General features: G+C 42.8%; 1 protein-coding gene and 1 non-coding gene across 3 annotated transcripts; one reads left to right on the top strand and one right to left on the bottom strand.

The window, feature by feature from the left end:
• Positions 1-12947: 12947 nt before the first annotated feature.
• Positions 12948-13059, bottom strand: trnal-caa (transfer RNA leucine (anticodon CAA)). Its single transcript has 2 exons — positions 13022-13059; positions 12948-12993 (listed from the first exon to the last, which is right to left on the bottom strand). It is a non-coding gene; the product is annotated as a tRNA-Leu (tRNA).
• A 348-nt stretch (positions 13060-13407) lies between these two features.
• LOC106600186 (uncharacterized protein CXorf38 homolog) lies at positions 13408-16817 on the top strand. 2 transcript variants are annotated; one of them, XM_014191517.3, is made up of 6 exons: positions 13408-13770; positions 15186-15320; positions 15469-15591; positions 15674-15748; positions 15920-16060; positions 16141-16817. In XM_014191517.3, the coding sequence occupies exons 1-6, from the start codon at positions 13567-13569 to the stop codon at positions 16303-16305; spliced, it is 843 nt and encodes a 280-aa protein (XP_014046992.3). In that variant the 5' UTR covers positions 13408-13566; the 3' UTR covers positions 16306-16817. The 2 variants fall into 2 exon arrangements, with proteins under 2 accessions (XP_014046992.3, XP_014046988.3); XM_014191513.3 differs by having other exon boundaries at positions 15674-15823.
• The last annotated feature ends 3891 nt before the right edge of the window (positions 16818-20708 follow it).

The following is a 20708-nucleotide window of genomic DNA, read 5'->3' as shown; positions in this document are numbered from 1 at the left end:
AGGTTTTCTAAAGCAGAGGCCCTTGAAGTGAATTGAAGAGAGGGTTTAGTTTAGCAGAAGAGCTCTGTCGGAAGAACCAGAACAGAGAGAACACTCCAATGAGGAATAAAGGGATAAAAGAACACTAGGCCAGCAAAAGAGAAGAAAAGTGAGAGGTGTTAGAGAGGGTCGGTTTAACCCTGCTGGTCCTGTGCTTCGGCTCAACACACACTCACTCACTCACTCACTCACTCACTCACTCACTCACTCACTCACTCACTCACTCACTCACACACACACGAAAACTGGACTTTCTCTCTGTAATTCCTAATCCGGTCCATTTAGTTATGTTATTGTCCTGAGGTTTTTAATAATCCAGGTTTAATCTGGATAGATGAGTGGCCACTAAAGCGGTTTATCAAATTTAACCCAAATAGCCATTTAGGACTGATTAACAGATTATTAAATGATTATCCAATTATCATAATTATAAAGAATGAGAGTACCTGACCGTCAAAATGTTGTTCGGAAACATGGGCTCAGACAATAGGACAAATCCATGATGACACAAACACTGAGTGAGTGTACAAAACATTAAGAACATCTGCTCTTTCCATGACATAGACTGACCAGGGGAATCCAGGTGAAAGCTATGATCCCTTATTGATGTCACTTGTTCAATCCACTTCAATCAGTGTAGATGAAGGGTTAGGTTAAAGAAGGATTTTTAAGACATGGATTGTGTACAGTGTGTGCCATTCAGAGGGCGAATGGGCAAGACAAAAGATTGAAGTGCCTTTGGTTTGGTAGTAGGTACCAGGTGCGCCGGTTTGTGTCAAGAACTGCAACGCTGCTGTGTTTTTCACTCTCAACAGTTTCCTGTGTGTATCAAGAATGGTCCACCACCCAAAGGACATCCAGTCAACTTGACACAACTGTGGGAAGCATTGGGGTCAATATGGGCCAGCATCCCTGTGGAACGATTTCGACACCTTGTAGAGTCCATGCTCCAACGAATTGAGGCTGTTCTGAGGGCAACGGCAGTTGGGGGGGTGCAACTCAATATTAGGAAGGTGTTCCTAACGTTTGGTATACTCAGTGTACAGAAGCATGCACAGACACAGGCACACACATGCAGACACGTACACACACATACACACACTTTCCTGCTCTCAAACCCTTTTACTGTACTGAACGTCAGCGTCCATCTCCACCACTCTGTACTGTCAGAGATAAAGGAAGGCGGACAAAGATAGAGGGAGAGAGAGAGAGAGAGAGAGAGAGAAAGAAAGAAAGAAAGAAAGAAAGAAAGAAAGAAAGAAAGAAAGAAAGAAAGAAAGAAAGAAAGAAAGAAAGAAAGAAAGAAAGAAAGAAAGAAAGAAAGAAAGAAAGGGTAGAGAGGTGCCCTTGAGAGAGGGGGCCGGGACAGAGGTGTTCTGCTGGATCTAATGTGACATGTGGGGTAAGGTCTCTGAGTGCACACCAGCGGAGGCGGCTGAGGGGTGGACGGCTCATAATAATGGCTGGAATGGAGTGTAACGGCTGGAATGGAGTAAATGGAATGGTATCAACCACATCCATGTTTGATGCCATTCCATTCACTCCATTCCGAACATTGTTATTGCATTATTATCTGTACACACAGACTGGCTGAGATGGATGCAGGTCTGATGTAGCAGAGGAGCAGAGAAACACTCGTCACTGAGATCAAAGGAGAATAGAGAGAACAGAGAGAGGAAGAGAGACCCACTCACTGAGGCTCCTTGTAAACATGCTGGCTAGCAGATTGGCATTGTCTCTGCTTCTCTAATCCCCCGAACTAGGACCCTGTAAACATCCATGGGACCGTGTGTGTGTGTGTGTGTGTGTGTGTGTGTGTGTGTGTGTGTGTGTGTGTGTGAGTATTCTGGCCTGGGCATGGGTCTGGGCATGTAGAGGGTCACCTGGGGCTCCTACACCAATCAACTGGCAGAGCTACAGAGAGAGAGACAGGGACTGGGTGCGGGGGGGGGGTTAGAAACGGAGGGATTTGGAGAAAGTCAGAGGGATTTAGGGGAAGACAGAGCTAGAGAATCCACATGAAATACATGTACGGACACCAGAGAAAGAACAATATGTTAAAACCAATGGTTAAAACCAGGGTTGGGTAGGTTACTTTCTAAATGTAATCCGTTACAGTTACTAGCTACCTGTCCACATTTTTTATCAGTAAAGTTACTTTTAGATTACTTTCCCCTTAAGAGGCATTAGAAGAAGACAAAAATGTATGTTACCAATTGAACAACATCTGTTGCAGGATAAATCAATGTTAAAGTTTACATAGCTGGCCATATATGGATGTTAAATAGTACTTTATGGGTTGGTAATGTAGGCTTCTTCTAACCCATCGCTTTCTACTACATATAATAATACGATTAAATTATATCTTTACATTAAAAAGCAAAGTCATTCCAATAAATATTAAACCCCTTGATCTTCAAGAATAGGACTTGGAAATATGATAGTGTAGATTAGCCAAATTGTTTTACTTGAGCATGACCCCAAAACTACCGACTTATTAGCCAACCCTTCTCTGTTATTTAGGATTTTGTTGTCATGGAGGACTGATTGGGCTCTGATTTGAAAAATAAATGCTGCGCTCATGGAATGGCATGCTTTGAGCACTACTGAAAAGTGCTATTTACATGTGAAAAATGAATGACGTATGCTGCAATTGCTATCAGTCGATTGTTTAATCCACAGATGAAACAATAACAAAATGGCCGCCCAGCCTCTGTTTTGGTAAAATTTGAGGGATCGGCCTGGAGAAATGTAACCACCCTCAGATTAATAGACAGAGCTATGGATGCAAGGACTGACCATCCATGATATCAACATTATTGTTTTAACCATGTTATGAGGCTATACAGCGTTTGTTGACATTTACAATGTTCACAAACATTGGAGAAAAACAAGTTTATATTTTGGGTCCTCATGGAGTGTGACAGTTGAACTAAGCTCATGAGACATTTATAAATGATATTCGTCAAGAATCAATGGGTATACAGTGCCAATCAGAAGTTTGGACAACACCTGCTCATTCCATGGTTTTTCTTTTTTTTTACTATTTTCTACATTGTAGAATAACAGTGAAGACATCAAAACTATGTAATAACACATGGAATCATGTAGTAACCAAAAAAGTGTTAAACAAATATATTTTAGATTCTTCAAAGTAGCCACCCTTTTTCTTCATGACAGCTTTTGGCATTCGCTCAACCAGCTTCATGAGGAATGATTTTCCAACCATCTTGAAGGAGTTCCTACATATGCTGAGCACTTCTTGGCTGCTTTTCCTTCACTCTGAGGTCCAACTCATCCCAAACCATCTCAATTGGGTTGTGGAGGCCAGGTCATCTGATGCAGCACTCCATCACTCTCCTTCTAGATCAAATAGCCCTTACACAGCCTGGAGGTCTATTTTGGGTCATTGTCCTGTTGAAAAACAAATGATAGTCCCACTAAGCGGAACCAGATGGGATGGCATATCACTGCAGAATGCTGTGGTAGCCATGCTGGGTAAGTGTGCCTTGAATTATAAATAATTCACAGACAGTGTCACCAGCAAAGAACCTCCAAACCATCACACCTCCACCTCCATGCTTCACTGTGGGAACCACATATGTGGAGATAATCCGTTCACCTACTCTGCTTCTCACAAAGACACAGCAGTTGGAACCAAAAATCTCAAATTTGGACTCATCAGACCAAAGGATAGATTTCCACCGGTCTAACGTCCATTGCTCATGTTTCTTGGCCCAAGCAAGTCTCTTCTTATTGGTGTCCTTCAGCAGTGGTTTCTTTGCAGCAATTCGACCATGAAGGCCTGATTGATGCAGTCTCCTCTGAACAGTTGATGTTGGGATGTATCTGTTACTTGAACTCTGTAAAGCATTTATTTGGGTTGAAATTTCTGAGGCTGGTAACGCTAATGAACTTTCCTGTGGTGGTCCTCATGAGAGCCAGTTTCATCATAACACTTGATGGTTTTTGCGACTGCACTTGAAGAAACTTTCAAAGTTCTTGACATTTTCCGTATTGACTGACCTTCATGTCTTAAAGTAATGACGGACTGCCTTTTCTCTTTGCTTATTTGAGCTGTTCTTTTACCAAATAGGGCTATCTTCTGTATACCACCGCTACCTTGTCACAACACAACTCATTGGCTCAAACACATTAAGAAGTAAAGAAATTCAACAAATTAACTTTTAACAAGTCACACCTGTTAATTGAAATGCATTCCAGGTGACTACCGCATGAAGCTGGTTGAGAGAATGCCAAGAGTGTGCAAAGCTGTCATCAAGGCAAAGGGTGGTGACGTTGAAGAATCTTAAATATAACATATGTAAGTTTAACACTTCTTATTTCATAGTTTTGATGTCTTCGCTATTACTCTATAATGTAGAAAATAGTAAAAATAAAGAAAAACCCTGGAATGAGTAGGTGTGTCCAAACATTTGACTGGTACTGTATATATCTATATATATTAAAAAATGGATGTAGCAACTACAGATTGTCCCTTTAAGTCTATCAAAAGTGTGCGAGTTTGAGCATGTGTCCATTAGGTCTATGGATGTTTTTCTTATCAGCATGATAAAACAATGGTTTCAAAAACAATGATTGATAGGCAGCTTAAACTTCTTGAATTCAACCATTATTGGGTTCAAACACACATTTAGATTTGTGAACAGCCATCCACAACAACCACAATCCGTATAGCGCAAATAACTAAAAGAGAGAGCAGCAGTGTGATTCACATCAATGCGGTATGTCGATATCATAATAAGTGATATCCGTATCGCCGTAGACAACACCACTGGTGTTATCCTTACCTCCAAGCGTTTATTCAAGTTGGATAATCTTTGGATGCCGACAGCAGTCGCACCATTGGAAGACATAGCTTGGGCTGTATCCTACAAAAGCCTATTCCTGCTCTTTTCCTCGATCCATCAAACACATTTGGTGTGTCATCATAGCGGTCTCTGATTTATGGTCAGACTCGCTCAGGTGGAACCAACTTAAACTTTCCCGTTTTTTCAATGCTGATTTGAATGTCATTGGAGAAAACATAGTGTCAAAGATTTTTTTCCTCAAACATCCGTTCTGAATTTAAAAGTAATCCTCGAAGTAATCATCTAGTTTTTCAAAAAGTATCTGTAATCTGATTACAATGTTTTTTCTGGTAACGTAGTGGATTACAGTTTTACATGTTTTACATTACATGTTTTATATTACATGTTATCCGTTACTCCCCAACCATGGTTAAAACATTGAACTAATCCTTTCCCAACCCTGCCATGCAGTTTCCCTCTCGTTATCGCCATCTAGTGTTTATCCAATGAGCTGCTCCCTCTGTAGTATGTCACCTGTATCATCACTGGGAGAAGCAAGCTTAATCACCAAAAATGTAGCGATTTATATTTATTTAATGAAAATAGTATTTATCAAAATTCTATGGAAATGCACCGGGGAAGAAAAAAAAATCTCTATATATACAGTGCATTAGGAAAGTATTCAGACCCCTTGACTTTTTCAACATTTTGTAATGTTACAGCCTTATTCTAAAATGTATTCAATTGTTTTTTCCCCCTCATCAATCTACACACAATACCCCATAATGACGAAACAAAAACAAGTTTTTAGAAATGTTAGCTAATTTATCCAACAACAAAAAAACGGAAATATCATCTTTACATAAGTATTCAGACCCTTTACTCAATACTTTTTGAAGCGCCTTTGGCAGCGATTACAGCCTTGTGTCTTCTTGGGTATGACACTACAAGCTTGGCACACCTGTATTTGGGGAGTTTCTTCCATTCCTCTCTGCAGATCCTCTCAAGCTCTGTCAGGTTGGATGGGGAGCGTCGCTGCACAGCTATGTTCAGGTCTCTCCAGAAATGTTTGATCGGGTTCAAGTCCGGGCTGTGGCTGGGTCACTCAAGGACATTCAGAGACTTGTCCCGATGCCACTCCTGTGTTGTCTTGACTGTGTGCTTAGGGTCGTTGTCCTGTTGGAAGGTGAATCTTCTCCCCAGTCTGAGGTCCCGAGCGCTCTGGAGCAGATTTTTATCAAAGATCTCTCTGTACTTTGCTCCGGTCATCCTTTCCTCGATCCTGACTAGTCTCCCAGTCCCTGGCACTAAAAAACATCCCCACAGCATGATCCTGCCACCACCATGCTTCACTGGAGGGATGGTGCCAGGTTCCCTCCAGACATGACGCTTGGCATTCTCGCAAAGAGTTCAATCTTGGTTTCATCAGACCAGAGAATCTTGTTTCTCATGGTCTGAGTACTTTAGGTGTCTTTTTGCAAACTCCAAGTGGGCTATCATATGCCTTTTACTGAGGAGTGCCTTCCGTCTGGCCACTCTACCGTAAAGGCCTGATTGGTGGAGTGCTGCAGTGATGGTTGTCCTTCTGGAAGGTTCTCCCACCTCCACAGAGGAACTCTGGAGCTCTGTCAGAGTGACCATTGGGTTCTTGGTCACCTCCCTTCCCTCTCGATTGCTCAGTTTGGCCAGATCTAGGAAGTGTTGGTGGTTCCAAACTTCTTCTATTTAATAATGATGGAGGCCACTGTGTTCCTGGGGATCTTAAATGCTGCAGGCATTTTTTGTACCCTTCCCCAGATATGTTTCTTGACATAATCCTGTAAAAAATAAAAAGTACAGTGGGGGGAAAAGTATTTGATCCCCTGCTGATTTTGTACGTTTGCCCACTGACAAAGAAAGGATCAGTCTATAATTTTAATGGTAGGTTTATTTGAACAGTGAGAGACAGAATAACAACAAAAGTATCCAGAAAAACGCATGTCAAAAATGTTATAAATTGATTAGCATTTTAATGAGGGAAATAAGTATTTGACCCCCTCTCAATCAGAAAGATTTCTGGCTCACAGGTGTCTTTTATACAGATAACGAGCTGAGATTAGGAGCACACTCTTAAAGGGAGTGCTCCTAACCGCAGCTCGTTACCTGTAAAAAAGACACCTGTCCACAGAAGCAATCAATCAATCAGATTCCAAACTCTCCACCATGGCCAAGACCAAAGAGCTCTCCAAGGATGTCAGGGACAAGATTGTAGACCTACACAAGGCTGGAATGGGCTACAAGACCATCGCCAAGCAGCTTGGTGAGAAGGTGACAACATTTGGTGCGATTATTCGCAAATGGAAGAAACACAAAAGAACTGTCAATATCCCTCGGCCTGGGGCTCCATGCAAGATCTCACCTCGTGGAGTTGCAATGATCATGAGAACGGTGAGGAATCAGCCCAGAACTACACGGGAGGATCTTGTCAATGATTTCAAGGCAGCTGGGACCATAGTCACCAAGAAAACAATTGGTAACACACTACGCCGTGAAGGACTGAAATCCTGCAGCGCCCGCAAGGTCCCCCTGCTCAAGAAAACCTACACATGCCCGTCTGAAGTTTGCCAATGAACATCTAAATGACTCAGAGGACAACTGGTGAAAGGGTTGTGGTCAGATGAGACCAAAATGGAGCTCTTTGGCATCAACTCAACTCGCCGTGTTTGGAGGAGGAGGAATGCTGCCTATGACCCCAAGAATACCATCCCCACCGTCAAACATGGAGGTGGAAACATTATGCTTTGGGGGTGTTTTTCTGTTAAGGGGACAGGACAACTTCACCGCATCAAAGGGACGATGGACGGGGCCATGTACCGTCAAATCTTGGGTGAGAACCTCCTTCCCTCAGCCAGGGCATTGAAAATGGGTCGTGGATGGGTATTTCAGCATGACAATGACCCAAATCACACGGCCAAGGCAACAAAGGAGTGGCTCAAGAAGAAGCACATTAAGGTCCTGGAGTGGCCTAGCCAGTCTCCAGGCCTTAATTCCATAGAAAATATGTGAAGGGAGCTGAAGGTTCGAGTTTCCAAACGTCAGCCTCGAAACCTTAATGACTTGGAGAAGATCTGCAAAGAGGAGTGGGACAAAATCCCTCCTGAGATGTGTGCAAACCTGGTGGCCAACTACAAGAAACGTCTGACCTCTGTGATTGCCAACAAGAGTTTTGCCACCAAGTACTACGTCATGTTTTGCAGAGGGGTCAAATACTTATTTCCCTCATTAAAATGCTAATCATTTTATAACATTTTTGACATGCGTATTTCTGGATTTTTTTGGTTGTTATTCTGTCTCTCACGGTTCAAATAAACCTACCATTAAAATTATAGATTGATAATTTCTTTGTAAGTGAGCAAACGTACAAAATCAGCAGGGGATGAAATACTTTTTCCCCCCACTGTATTTAACCTTTAACTGTATGACACAATGGGGGCCACTGTCAACTGTGGGACCGTATATAGACAGGTGTGTGCCTTTCCAAATCATGTCCAATCAATTGAATTTACCACAGGTGGACTCCAATCAAGTTGAAGAAACATCTCAAGGATAATCAATGGAAACAGGATGCACCTGAGCACAATTTCGAGTCTCATAGCAAAGGGTCTGGCTACTTATGTAAATACAGTATTTCTGATTTTTATTTTTAATAAATCAGCAAAAATGTCTAAAACAATTTTTTCACTTTGTCATTACGGGGTATTGTGTTTAGATTGATGAGGGGAAAATGTTATTTTATACGTTGTAGAATAAGGCTTAAACGTAACAAAATGTGGAAAAAGTCAAGGTGTCTGAATAATTTCCGAATGCACTGTATATCTCTCTCTCACACACACACCACAGTTCCAAATGTCAGAATCTTTGGTCGGCCACTAAAAGATTCCTCTCGCCAAATGTCTCACCTTCAGTTCAAAATGTGTTCTCACCTCACGGGTCACTGACTAACCTCTCTCTCTCTCTCTCAGCGTGTGTGTGTGTGTGCATGTGTGTGCTCGCGTGTTTGTTTGTATGTGTGTGTGTGATGCTTCTCAGGGTGCTGACAGAGTGTGTGATGATTGAATCGCAGGTCAGTATTAAACCTCCAGGCATAACATGTGAGTAATGTAACATGTTTCCCACTGTGACACTCTGGGTGGGGAGAAAACTACTTTAATGACCTGTTTGTTTTACATGAACTCACACACAGGAGAGGTAACACACACACACACGCACACACACACGCACGCACGCATGCATGCCTGTCTGGTTGAGTCTCCATCACTCACTGCTTTAGGGTGGTAAAATGCAATAACAGTCATAGAAGCATACATATATACACACACACACACACACACACACACACACACACACACACACACACACACACACACACACACACACACACACACACACACACACACACACACACACACACACACACACACACAAAATATGCGGTGTGAAATTGGGTCAGCAGTGGAGAGTGGGCTTAATGCCGAGCAGATACGCTCCCTGAAATACATCTGCATATTCATGTGGGTGGCTATCAAAGTACACACACACACATATGCAGATACACGTGTGGGAACACAGACACTCACAGACAATTACACAATCGCACACATGCACACAACCTCATAATCACATGTTTGAGTTACTGTCAGGATCAGAGTGTTTACCTTTCATGGATCTGATTGTTTTTCTAAAACACTGAATGCCTTCAGACGTGTGCCTATGTATGTGTCACCGTATCCTTTGTGGGAGTGATGATAACTGTATTGACAACTGCTTGCGATTGTTCCTGTAGACACTGGGGCATATGCTGTTTGCTCTCTGTGTCACCAGCGTCATTTAAGAACTATTCTCACCCTAAGTCTTCTCAGTCCCACACACATGCTCAAGTCATAAAACAACATTTTACACTCATTCTAATTCTACATATGAAAGAACGAAGAATTGAATCCCACTACACCGGCTCTGACGCTCGTCGGACATGGCAGGGCTTGAAAAATATTACGGACTACAAAGACTCCCAGACGAGCTAAATGCCTTTTATGCTCGCTTTGTGGCAAGCAACACTGAAGCATGCATGAGAGCACCAGCTGTTCCGGACGACTGTGTGATCACGCTCTCTGTAGCCGATGTGAGCAAGACCTTTAAACAGGTCAACATTCACAAAGACGTGGGGCTAAACGGATTACCAGGACGTATACTCAAAGGATGCATGGACCAACTGGCAAGTGTCTTCACTGATATTTTCAACCTCTGCCTGACCGAGTCTGTAATACCTCCATGTTTCAAGCAGACCACCATAGTCCCTGTGCCCAAGAAAGCGAAGGTAACCTGCCTAAATGATTACCGCCCCGTAGCACTCACATCAGTAGTCTTGAAGTGCTTTGAAAGGCTGGTCATGGCTCACATCAACACCATCATGCTGGAAACCCTAGACCCACTCCAATTCACATACAGCCCCAACAGATCCACAGATGATGCAATCTCAATCGCACTCCACACTGCCTTTTCCCACCTGGACAAAAGGAATACCTATGTGAGAATGCTGTTCATTGACTACAGCTCAGCATTCAACACCATATTGCCCACAAAGCTCATCACTAAGATAAGGACCCTGGGACTAAACTCCCTCTGCAACTTGAACCTGAACTTCCTGATGGGCTGCCCCCAGGTTGTAAGGGTAGGCAACAACACATCTGCCACGCTGATCCTCAACACTGGGGCCCATCAGGGGTGCATGCTTAGTCCACTTCTGTACTCCCTGTTCACCCACGACTGCATTGCCAAGCACAACTCCAACACCATCATTAAGTTTGCTGACGACACAACAGTGGTAGGCGGGTACGACAACACCTTTTCCCTCTCAGGAGACTTGGCATGGGTCCCTAGATTCTCTAAAAGTTCTACAGCTGCACCATCAAGAGCATCCTGACTGGTTTGCTCACCGCCTGGTATGGCAACTGCTCGGTATCTGACCGTAAGGCCCTACAGAGGGTAGCGCATACAGCCCAGTACACCACTGGGGCCAAGCTTCATGACACCCAAGACCTATATACTAGGCGGTGTCAGAGGAAAACTACAGTCACCCAAGTCATCGACTGTTCTCTCTGCTACCGCACGGTAAGCGGTACCGGAGTGCCAAGTCTGGGACCAAAATGCTCCTTAACAGCTTCTACCCCCAAGCCATACGACTGCTGAACAATTAATCCACCCGGACTATTTACATTAAGCCCCCTCGCCCCTTTGTTTTTACACTGCTGCTACTTACTGTTTATCATCCATGCATAGTCACGTTACAAATTACCTTGACTAACCTGTACCACCTCACATTGACTCGGTACCGGTACCCCCTATATATAGCCTCGTTATTGTTATGTATTTTCTTAACTCTATTTCTTGAACTGCATTGTTGGTTAAGGGCTTGTAAGTAAGCATTTCACAGTAAGGTCTACACCTGTTGTATTCGGGTGCATGTGACAAACGGGATTTGATTTGAAATTGATTCCAGTGTCTTTCTTCCCTCTCTGTCGCTCTCCATCTCCCTTTCCCTTTTCTCTCCTTCTTTTCGATCTCCAGGTGACAGTCTTCGAGGAATAATATACCCATCCCTTGAATGACTATTTAATCAAACTAACAACAAGGAAGTCAGTAAGTCCTTAGAAAGTGAAACACTAACATTTCAGTAAAACCACAAAGTAAAGACAATGACATATAATTAAACCATCCCATCCAGAGGTAGCAGACTGAAAAACAGAGACAGAGAAAGACGGTGAGGCTTCCCTGAGGATAAACATGTCAAACCATGTAGTTGGCGTTTCTGACTTTCTCTCTGACAAATGAAGAACCATTTTCTCTGACGAAGCGTTTTAGTGCTTATTTGCTGAAAGTGGGTGGAAACTGCATTTGTGCCGACGTGAGAAACAGTGAGAGGGTAACAAAGGAAACAGAGCCAGTGAGCAGATTGTTATGAAGCCCCATGGGGGTAAAGGGAGGGCAGACTTTTGAAGAGAGAGACAGTGTGTTGAGCCGAGTAAAAGTATGCAGGCTTGTGTGCGTGTATCCTTGTGTGTGCTTGAGTATGTGCTTCGTGTGTGTGTGTGTGTGTGTGTGTGTGTGTGTGTGCGTGGACTTCCCTGTTTGTGTGCGCGATCGCCTGTGTGTGTGTGTGTGTAGGGGGTTTGGGGACTCTCACAGTGAGACCTGGGCGTATGATTTATTTCAGAATACTAATGTCTCTTTGATCTCCCTCTGCTTAAAACAACCCCCTGCTGGGATCACACGCACATCATTGTTGTGTCCCTCTCAATTCACTAAGCAGGCCACATTTATGCACTTACACTCGCAGGGAAGTACAGACGCAAGCGCGTGCACACACACACACACACATACACACACTCCAGGGTGTCTAATCTACTTTAACTTTAATCGAATCCGTAGAGATCCAATTACAAAGATAGAGGGATATTTGTTTTTCGGTGAGCATCCTAAAAGACTAATTAAATGTTCATGTAAAGATGACATTATTTGATACAACACAAAATGTATTTTCATTTTCATAATTGCTCTTTGTTGTATCAATCTGTTTGAAGTTGGGTCCTATAATTCTAAGAAAGTGTTTCCACTGGTCCTTAAATTAGGTGTGTGGGTTGTTTTCTGTCCTCTAACTACAGGGTTAGGCCACACGTTTCTTATAATGCACATCTTGGTATATATTTCTTACACACACACACACAACCACACCTTGGTTATGTGGATACCCTGTAAATAAATCTCTAGGAGGGTGACCAGTAAAACTTGTCCTTTCAGCCAGCAGTAAAACTCGTCCATGCAGGGTTGCCTCTGGCGTTTGGTATGATGATGGCGCCACCTCATGGACGAAAACACTCACACACTCTTTTCCTCCGAATTGAAATGTCGCTGATCTGTCTCGATCACTCGGGAAATAGCCTAGATGAGCGCATTTAAAACGCGGCAATGGTAAAATGTAAAATGATCATGTGTTTTCTTTTCACAACTTGAGAGAATCCAGTGAGTAGACTCTTTCATTCCGATTTTGTTAGGGAAAAACATTGTCAGAAGCGGGATTCGAACCCGCGCCTCCATTCGGAGACCAGAATACCCCTTTACCCAGGAAGGATTTTCACCTTGAGTCTGGCGCCTTAGACCGCTCGGCCATCCTGACAACTGTACTTTAATAAGTTTCTTATAGCTTTTAGTATTATGTGACCTAAAGTCTGACTTGTATAGGTGAGTATTGCTATGTAGGTAAGCTACATGTTGGATTTATGTAGGCAAGGCAGTTAGGGTACTAATAATGTATGGCCTTAGCCTATAGTTATAGATACATCTTTAGATTTTCTAATTCATAATTTCGATTATTTTACCTGTATTGTCGTTATCACTTTAATAAATCATATTTGGGCTATACAGACAGTTTCGCTGTTTCAGGACAGACCGACGGCAGCTGGAAAAGTCTAGCTAGCTTACTACAATCCCCATACTGCACTGACAGAAAATGGGCGGGGTTCGATTCGAGACAAACGCGGAAACTTGACATCACGGATGATACGCACTTTTGTTTCTTTGTTGACCTTTTCTTATATGGTGTTCCAGAGATATAGTCGGCATACTCTTCCGTTTGTTTTAAGATCTAGCTCTTCTTTATGTTGGTGTTTGTTTTAATTTTTACATGGTACACGAAGAGTTGAGCGCTCGTCTGAACGATGGCGGGTATAAGAACTGGCTCAAAGCGGGGTACTGTCTCCTCAAACTGCGGGAGGGGTTGCACCCTTTCACGGATACTGAGATGAGATCCTTCCACAGAAATCTAGTCACTAGGAACCCAGGTCTGCGGCGGCCGTGTCAGAGCGGGTGCAGATCCAAAGGGAATCAGGTGAGAGTCAAAAGTTGTCTGCTGGCATAATGTCAGTTGAGTTTAACCCCTCCCCAAATAACCTGAATCATTTAAAGAGGAAAATGATTATGGGCTAGCTAGATCATGTGTCAATTTACTCCAGTAGTAGCCTGGACGTTAGGAGTGTATTTATTAGTTCGACAGTTGCAAAGCGGAAAACAAATTCAGGTAGGTCTCTTCCGTTTCGTTCCGTTTGCATCCGATTCTTTTTGTAAAAGAATCGGCGTAATCAATTCGCCCCTGGCTCTCGCGTACTCTTTTCTGATATAATGGTGTTCGCGCTACTTTAATGTGCATGCTGTCGCCAACCGTACTGGTAATGAACTGAAGGAAAAAAAAGTAAAACCATTGCGCAAAGGAATAAGAAAAACAATATCAGACAAAAAATGTAACGCTCTCACTCCAGTCATAGTCCAATCCAATTCACACCACTACACAGGCTGAGGGGCCTGGGAGGGGGATCATCTTCAGTCAGTATTTCAGTTGTTAATTCCTGAATACCCCAAAACTTGAAGCTGCAGATACAATGTTGCCCAGCTTCTTGGACTTTTTTCTTCGTTTGGGAAGTACAATTAATCACTTGTGCAATAAATGCCACAATCGACCTTCACTATCATTGTGTCGGTATCCTTCAACACATGAACAACATTCTGAATCTGAACTGGCTGCTGGGCATCCACTGCCATAGCTTCCTCAGCACCACTCACTCCAACAATTTCCTGCGCCTCCATGTAGGAGACCTGTACAGCCCGGATCTGTGCTCCTTCAAACTCCTTCACCCTAGCAGGGCACTCCAGGAATTCAGCAAGGTGATTTCCACCACAATTGCAACGCCGTAGATCATCACCAATATATTGCTTCTGTTGACACACACTTGATACATGACCATACCTTTTTGCGACACTACAAGGGTTTATTCACAAACACTCTCACTGTGCATCTTATGTATCCCAGCTTCCCATGAATAGGCAGATACTGTTCTTCAAACATCAGTAACACTGATTTTCCTCCTCCTTTCCATCTTCTACACGTTTAGGTGACGTGCTCTACCACTCCTGGAATCTGCTTCGACCATCTTTAGCACTTCCAAGACACTTTCCCACCCTTATTATCCGGCTCTTGTGTTGAGTCAGATTTTCTACTATATTGACAAGATAGTCGAGTGACTGCTCGAACAATGGAAGTCGTTGACCCAAAGGCGGGAAGGCAGCCGGTCTCATCAGTGCTTATCGTGGACAGATTTAGACGGGAGTAAACCCCTCTCGCTTTGCCTCTTCCTCTCTGGTCGAGTGAACAAAATGAGAGTTGGATTCGTGGTCACTAGAGACTACTCCAGTAGAGACCTGTCATGATGCCGTGTGATTGAATGATTCTTTCTCGTATGTGTTCCACAGCTGTACTCTGTGTGTGTGGTGTGTGCAGAGTGGAGGACCGTGATCCTGAGGCACCACACAAACCCCAGGGGGATGGTGAACTGGGGGAATTGCAGACCCCCACTCTGGTACCAGGACCACTGGGAACTGGCCAAGGTAGTGTGTGTGTGTGTGCAAACTAAAATATTACTGATTTATTGGGTCTGTTATCGAAATTGTACTTGGCTTACTTTCATCTGTTATATTAGATAATTGACTACTTCTCTCTCCCCTCTCTCTTTATTTCTTCCTTTGTCTCCCTCAGGCCTACATGCCGCGGGGTCAAGCTGGGGTTAAGGGGGCGGCGCTGTGTGACGCGTCCGCACTGCTCAACCTCCTCAACTTCTGCTCCCACTTCAACTACGTAGACCAGCACTGTGTCAGAGAGGTAAAACAAACACACACAGTATGAACACACATGTCACCTGTGTTTGTGTGTGTGTTATGAACGTGTATGCGTCTCGTCTTAGGTTATCAGGTGTAGGAACGAGCTGATGCACTCCTGTGAGATGCGAGTGTGTGACCAGTGGATGAGGCGCTACCAGGTCAGCATACAGCAGCTCCTACAGCAATTCACACACATACCAGAAGTGGCAACAGCCGGACAACAGATACTAGAGGTGTGTGTGTGTATGTGTTATCAGCTCTCAGATCTGTGTGTTGTATCGCCTCTGATCTATGGAGCGGAAATGCGGTGTGTGTGTTTTTCTGTCCAGATGCTGGCTGTTGATTTGTCGGTGTTAGTTCCTGGTGTGGACCAAGTGGACGGTTCCGTGCCGGAGGGGTTGGAGCCTATCAGCCAATGGGAAATGGACTTACTGAGAGAGAGGCTGCAGGAGCTGCTTACAGACACACAGGTACTTCTAACCACAATTCTAACCATTTAGTTGTCTGACTGATTGACTCTGTCTGTCTGACTGCCTGCTGTATTCTGTAGGACACTGAGGAGTTGCTGAGACTGAGGGATTTCCTCCTGGCCAACAGAGACTTGAGTGACCAGTTCTCCTCTGAACTCCAGACCATCACATCAATGGAGACACAGAGGAGAAGGGGAGGAGGGGCGAGAGAAGGGGGAGGGAATGAAGTGGAGACACCTGAGTAACCAGTTAACCTACTGACTCATCAGAGGAGAGGGGAAGAGAGCAGGAGGAGGAGAGCAGAGGTGAGGACTAAACCAGAAGAGATAGATGACTCTAGTGCCCAAAAGCCAGTTTTGGCATGGGCAGAGCCATTGAGGACTTTCACAATTTAAGTAGTCAACTGGGTGGGACTTCCTATGGGTTAAGGAAGGATCACATGATTCCATTTGGGTCATCAGGAGGGATCAGCCAATGAATTATACTAGTGAGCAAACATTCCATAATTGCAGGTGGCATTAAATCGGCATTGTACCTGTTCAAACAATTCGCTACAGTAGGGCTGGGCTATATGGACAAAATATCATATCATGGTATTTAATAGTTTGAGTAATAAATGTTCTGAATTTGCTTTGTGAGTAGTGTGTGACCCTAGGGTGGCAACACATACATTCTAATTGATTTCAATGGGTCTTTCTCTGTTCTGATTGTTTTTATACTGTTATATTAAACTTCAATCCCAAATAATTTTCATAAATGTCCTGCACTCGTTTGAGATCATTTCCACACTTGCACGATATTGGCAAACATTTTTTTACCAAATGTTGCAATTGTGATTTGACTTGCGATTTAGATCAGAACACTTGGGTGAACTGATGGAATCATGAAAATATAATTATCATAATTCTATAGTTAGAATATGAGTGGACACTTTGAATACAGTGTTTGACATGAAAATGCCAGGGAGGAGTTATTGTGACAGGGTAGCAACCATATAGGGACCCTATAATCTTTGGCTACATTAAATGTTTTTTTTTCATGTAGCGAACATATTCATGCTTCGCCTATTCCTCTTTGATTTAGAAGATACTGTTGCACAAACATGCTTATTTAGGCCTACACCATCACTGGTATCAGGCTGTATAGCCAGCTACATTTGCGCTGTCTCAGTACATTTATTGGCTAGCCAGCTGACTAGCGATTAGCATTAGCGGCTAACACGACTTAGCCACAACTTGCTAAGAAAATAAACTAGCTGTTTACAGATGTAAGAAACACAAACTAATAGTGTAATTATAGAATGCTTGTGGATTTATATTAAGAAGTAAAGTGGAATGTGAACTTCCTAAACTAGACAGGGGGGCAGCTGCTGCACTCCATGCTGGGATAACTTTAGAGGAAATTAACACAGCGATAGCACAATTTACAAACAACAAGGCCCCTGGGCCCGATGGATCTGTCATAGAATTCTATAAGAAGTACTGCTCCAGTCTAGCTCCACTTATGTTGCGAATGTTTAAACGATCCAAAGAAAATGCCAAACTCCCGCATTCACTGTGAGGCTACAATAGCACTGATCTTGAAAAAAACATGATAGAGATTCCATGGAGATGTCGTCTTATCGCCCCGTGTCGTTACTCCCCCAAATAAGGTGTTGACAAAGATATTGGCAAACCGATTGGAAAAATATATATTTCTGACATCATACACCCTGACCAGACAGGTTTTTATCCCAGGCTGACATATATACTACAATTTGAGACGCCTTTTCAACGTAATTATCATGATCATAAAGTTGAGGCAGTGGTAATGGCTCTTGACGCAGAGAAGGCATTTGATCAGATTGAGTGGAAGTATATGATGTCGGTTCTGGAGCATTTTGGGTTTGGAAAGGAATTTATTAATTGGATAAGAATTATTTATGCACACGCAATGGCGTCCGTGGTAACCAATCAGGAAATGTCGCAGTCAATCCGCCTGTTCAAGGGCTGCTGACAGGGGTGCCCTATTTCGCCTGCTCTCTTCGCTATAGCCATGGAACCCCTTGCTACTCGCATTCGGGCATGTGCTGATATAGGTTCTGTTAAAATAAAAGACACGCAGCACAAAATGTCCCTATATGCAGACAATGTTCTTTTGTTTTTATCCAAGCCTAAAACTTCTATTCCCCTTTACTTAACTTGAAAAATACATTTGGCTCCTTCTCTGGCTACAAGAAACTGCCAAAAAAGCGAATTGATGCCGATATCACGGCCTGTGGATATGCAATTTCTGCAATCTACCCCATTTAGATTTTTGGAAAACTCTGCCTATCTCCTTGGTTGGTCATATAAACGCTATTAAAATGGTTGTCCTCCCCAGGTTTCTTTACCTCTTCCAATGTCTACCCAATTTCATACCACAAACCTATTTTAAGAAACTGGATTCAATAGTAATTCAATTTTTATGGGATAACAAGGCAGCCAGAATTTCAAAGAAGCATTTATGCAAGTACAAGATAGAGGGGGGCTTTGGCCTTCCTCACTTTAAACTGTATTATTGGGCTGCTAATCTGAACATTGTGTCTTTCTGGAGGGAAAGTTTACCTGGGATGCAACAGAATGATATGGCTTTTGATTGAGCAGGCCTCCTGTCAACGTTCCTCACTCCCTGGACTTGTTAAAAGTCCATTTGTGAAAAAAAGCCACTTATGACTCTAATCCAGTAATTTGTCATACTCTTAGAATCTGGAAACAGATGAAGAATTTTCTTAACATACATTGACGGCCGATTTGCCTGAATCATGCTTTCCACCCTGCGTTGGATGATATGGTGTTTTCACAGTGGAGGGAGAAGGGGCTCACAACAAATGGTAATTTATACATTGATGGTCAGTTAGCTTCCTTTCAACAATTACAGGGAAAGTTCAACATGCCAACAACACATTTTTTTAGATACCTCCAAATCAGGAATTTCTTAAGGTCACATATCCCACAGTGTGGTGTTAAGACAAATAATCCTACATTAGATAGCATGATCCTTGTCAAACCCCATTCAAAAGGGTCAGTCTCTAGACTGTATGATGTGCTACAGGCCCACATAGAGGTATCCACAGACACTAAAAGGGCTTGGGAACAATAACTTGGTTCAGAAATCTCAGATGAGGACTAGGTAGAAGCTCTCAGGAATATAAACCACAGTTCAGTGAATATCAGACACAACCTTGTACAGTTTAAGGTGATACACAGGTTACGTTACTCAAAAGTGAAACTGCATAAAATATTCCCGGACACCTCACCACTGTGTGATAGGTGCGAGCAGGATGAGGGGACGTTGACCCACTTATTTTGGACACGTCCTAAGTTTCATGCTTACTGGGCTCTCATTTTTGATTACTTATCTAAAGCCTTCGATAGAGTTGTAGCCCCAGACCCATTGATCGCTCTGTTTGGTACAGTTGATGGGAATAACCAGGAGGGGAAGGCTATCTCTCTTTGTACCCTATTAGCCAATTTCCTATTGCAATTTTGGAAATTGGAGACTGTACCTACCTTTGAAATGTGGTTACGGGATTTAGGGAATGTAGTACATATGGAAAAGATACGATACAATTCCTCCAATACAAGTCCATTGTTTTACAAAATATGGCAGCCGATACTGGATAAATGGTCTAGTCCCGCTTCATAACTGGGTTGATGATCTGCTGCTACTCTGTGCTGTACTCCACTCAATATTTATTTTTGGCTTAACTACACTGCTTGTAATGACTATATGCTGTCTTCTTATACATGTACCACCTAATAGGATTTTGTTTTATTTTGTGTATGTGTGAGTTAAGTTTTGTCCTCTAAATTGGCCATCTCATTCAACAGTACAATGAATGTTTGTATTGCTGTCTTTTTTAATGCGTTTTTTTTAATTGGAAAATATATGTATATGTATGTATGTATATGTACATGTATATATGTGTGTATGTATATGTACATATGGGGATATGTGTGTGTGTGTGGTGTGTGTGGGGGGGGGATATATGTGTGTGGGATATATATGTGTGGGGGGATTATATATGTGTGTGTGTGGGGGGGATATATATATATATATATATATATATATATATAAAGTAAAGTGGAAACAGCATCATAGTCAATCTCATTGTTGCATGTGCTACATTGACCAAGTGTCTCATGGTCAAAATACAACATACGGTCCTTGAGTGAAGGGGCGGGACTAGGTCTGTGTGGAAAGCGGCAGAGTGAGGAGAGAAAGATGACTCAATTAGCGGAGTAAACTATAAAAATGAACATTACACAAGGCGTATCACATTGAACAAGCAAAACCTTCAAATACCGTTATAGAAGGTAAAGTAAAAACCCATACCGGTCCGTGCGTCAATACTGGTATATAGTAAAATACGGTATACCGGCCAGACTACAGGTGACCATATGCACTCAGTTTGTTTGCCAACTCATAGAAGTAGAAGAAGAAAATGGAGATGGCCTCAATGGCACTGCCCATGCGCTCATAGGTCTATAATGGGACAGATACAATGATGTAACGTCTAAGTAAGGGATCATCAACTAGATTCAGACGCGGGCCGTTTAAAAAAAAAAAAAAAAAAAAAAATGTATTGAGTGGATGGTCGGGGAGTCGGCACATGATTACAAATAAT

Source organism: Salmo salar, chromosome 03 (assembly GCF_965601325.2).
Source record: "Salmo salar chromosome 03, fSalSal1, whole genome shotgun sequence".
NCBI lineage: Eukaryota > Metazoa > Chordata > Actinopteri > Salmoniformes > Salmonidae > Salmo > Salmo salar.
Note: the sequence above shows the minus strand (reverse complement) of the source record. Positions and strands in the feature narration are given on the sequence as shown.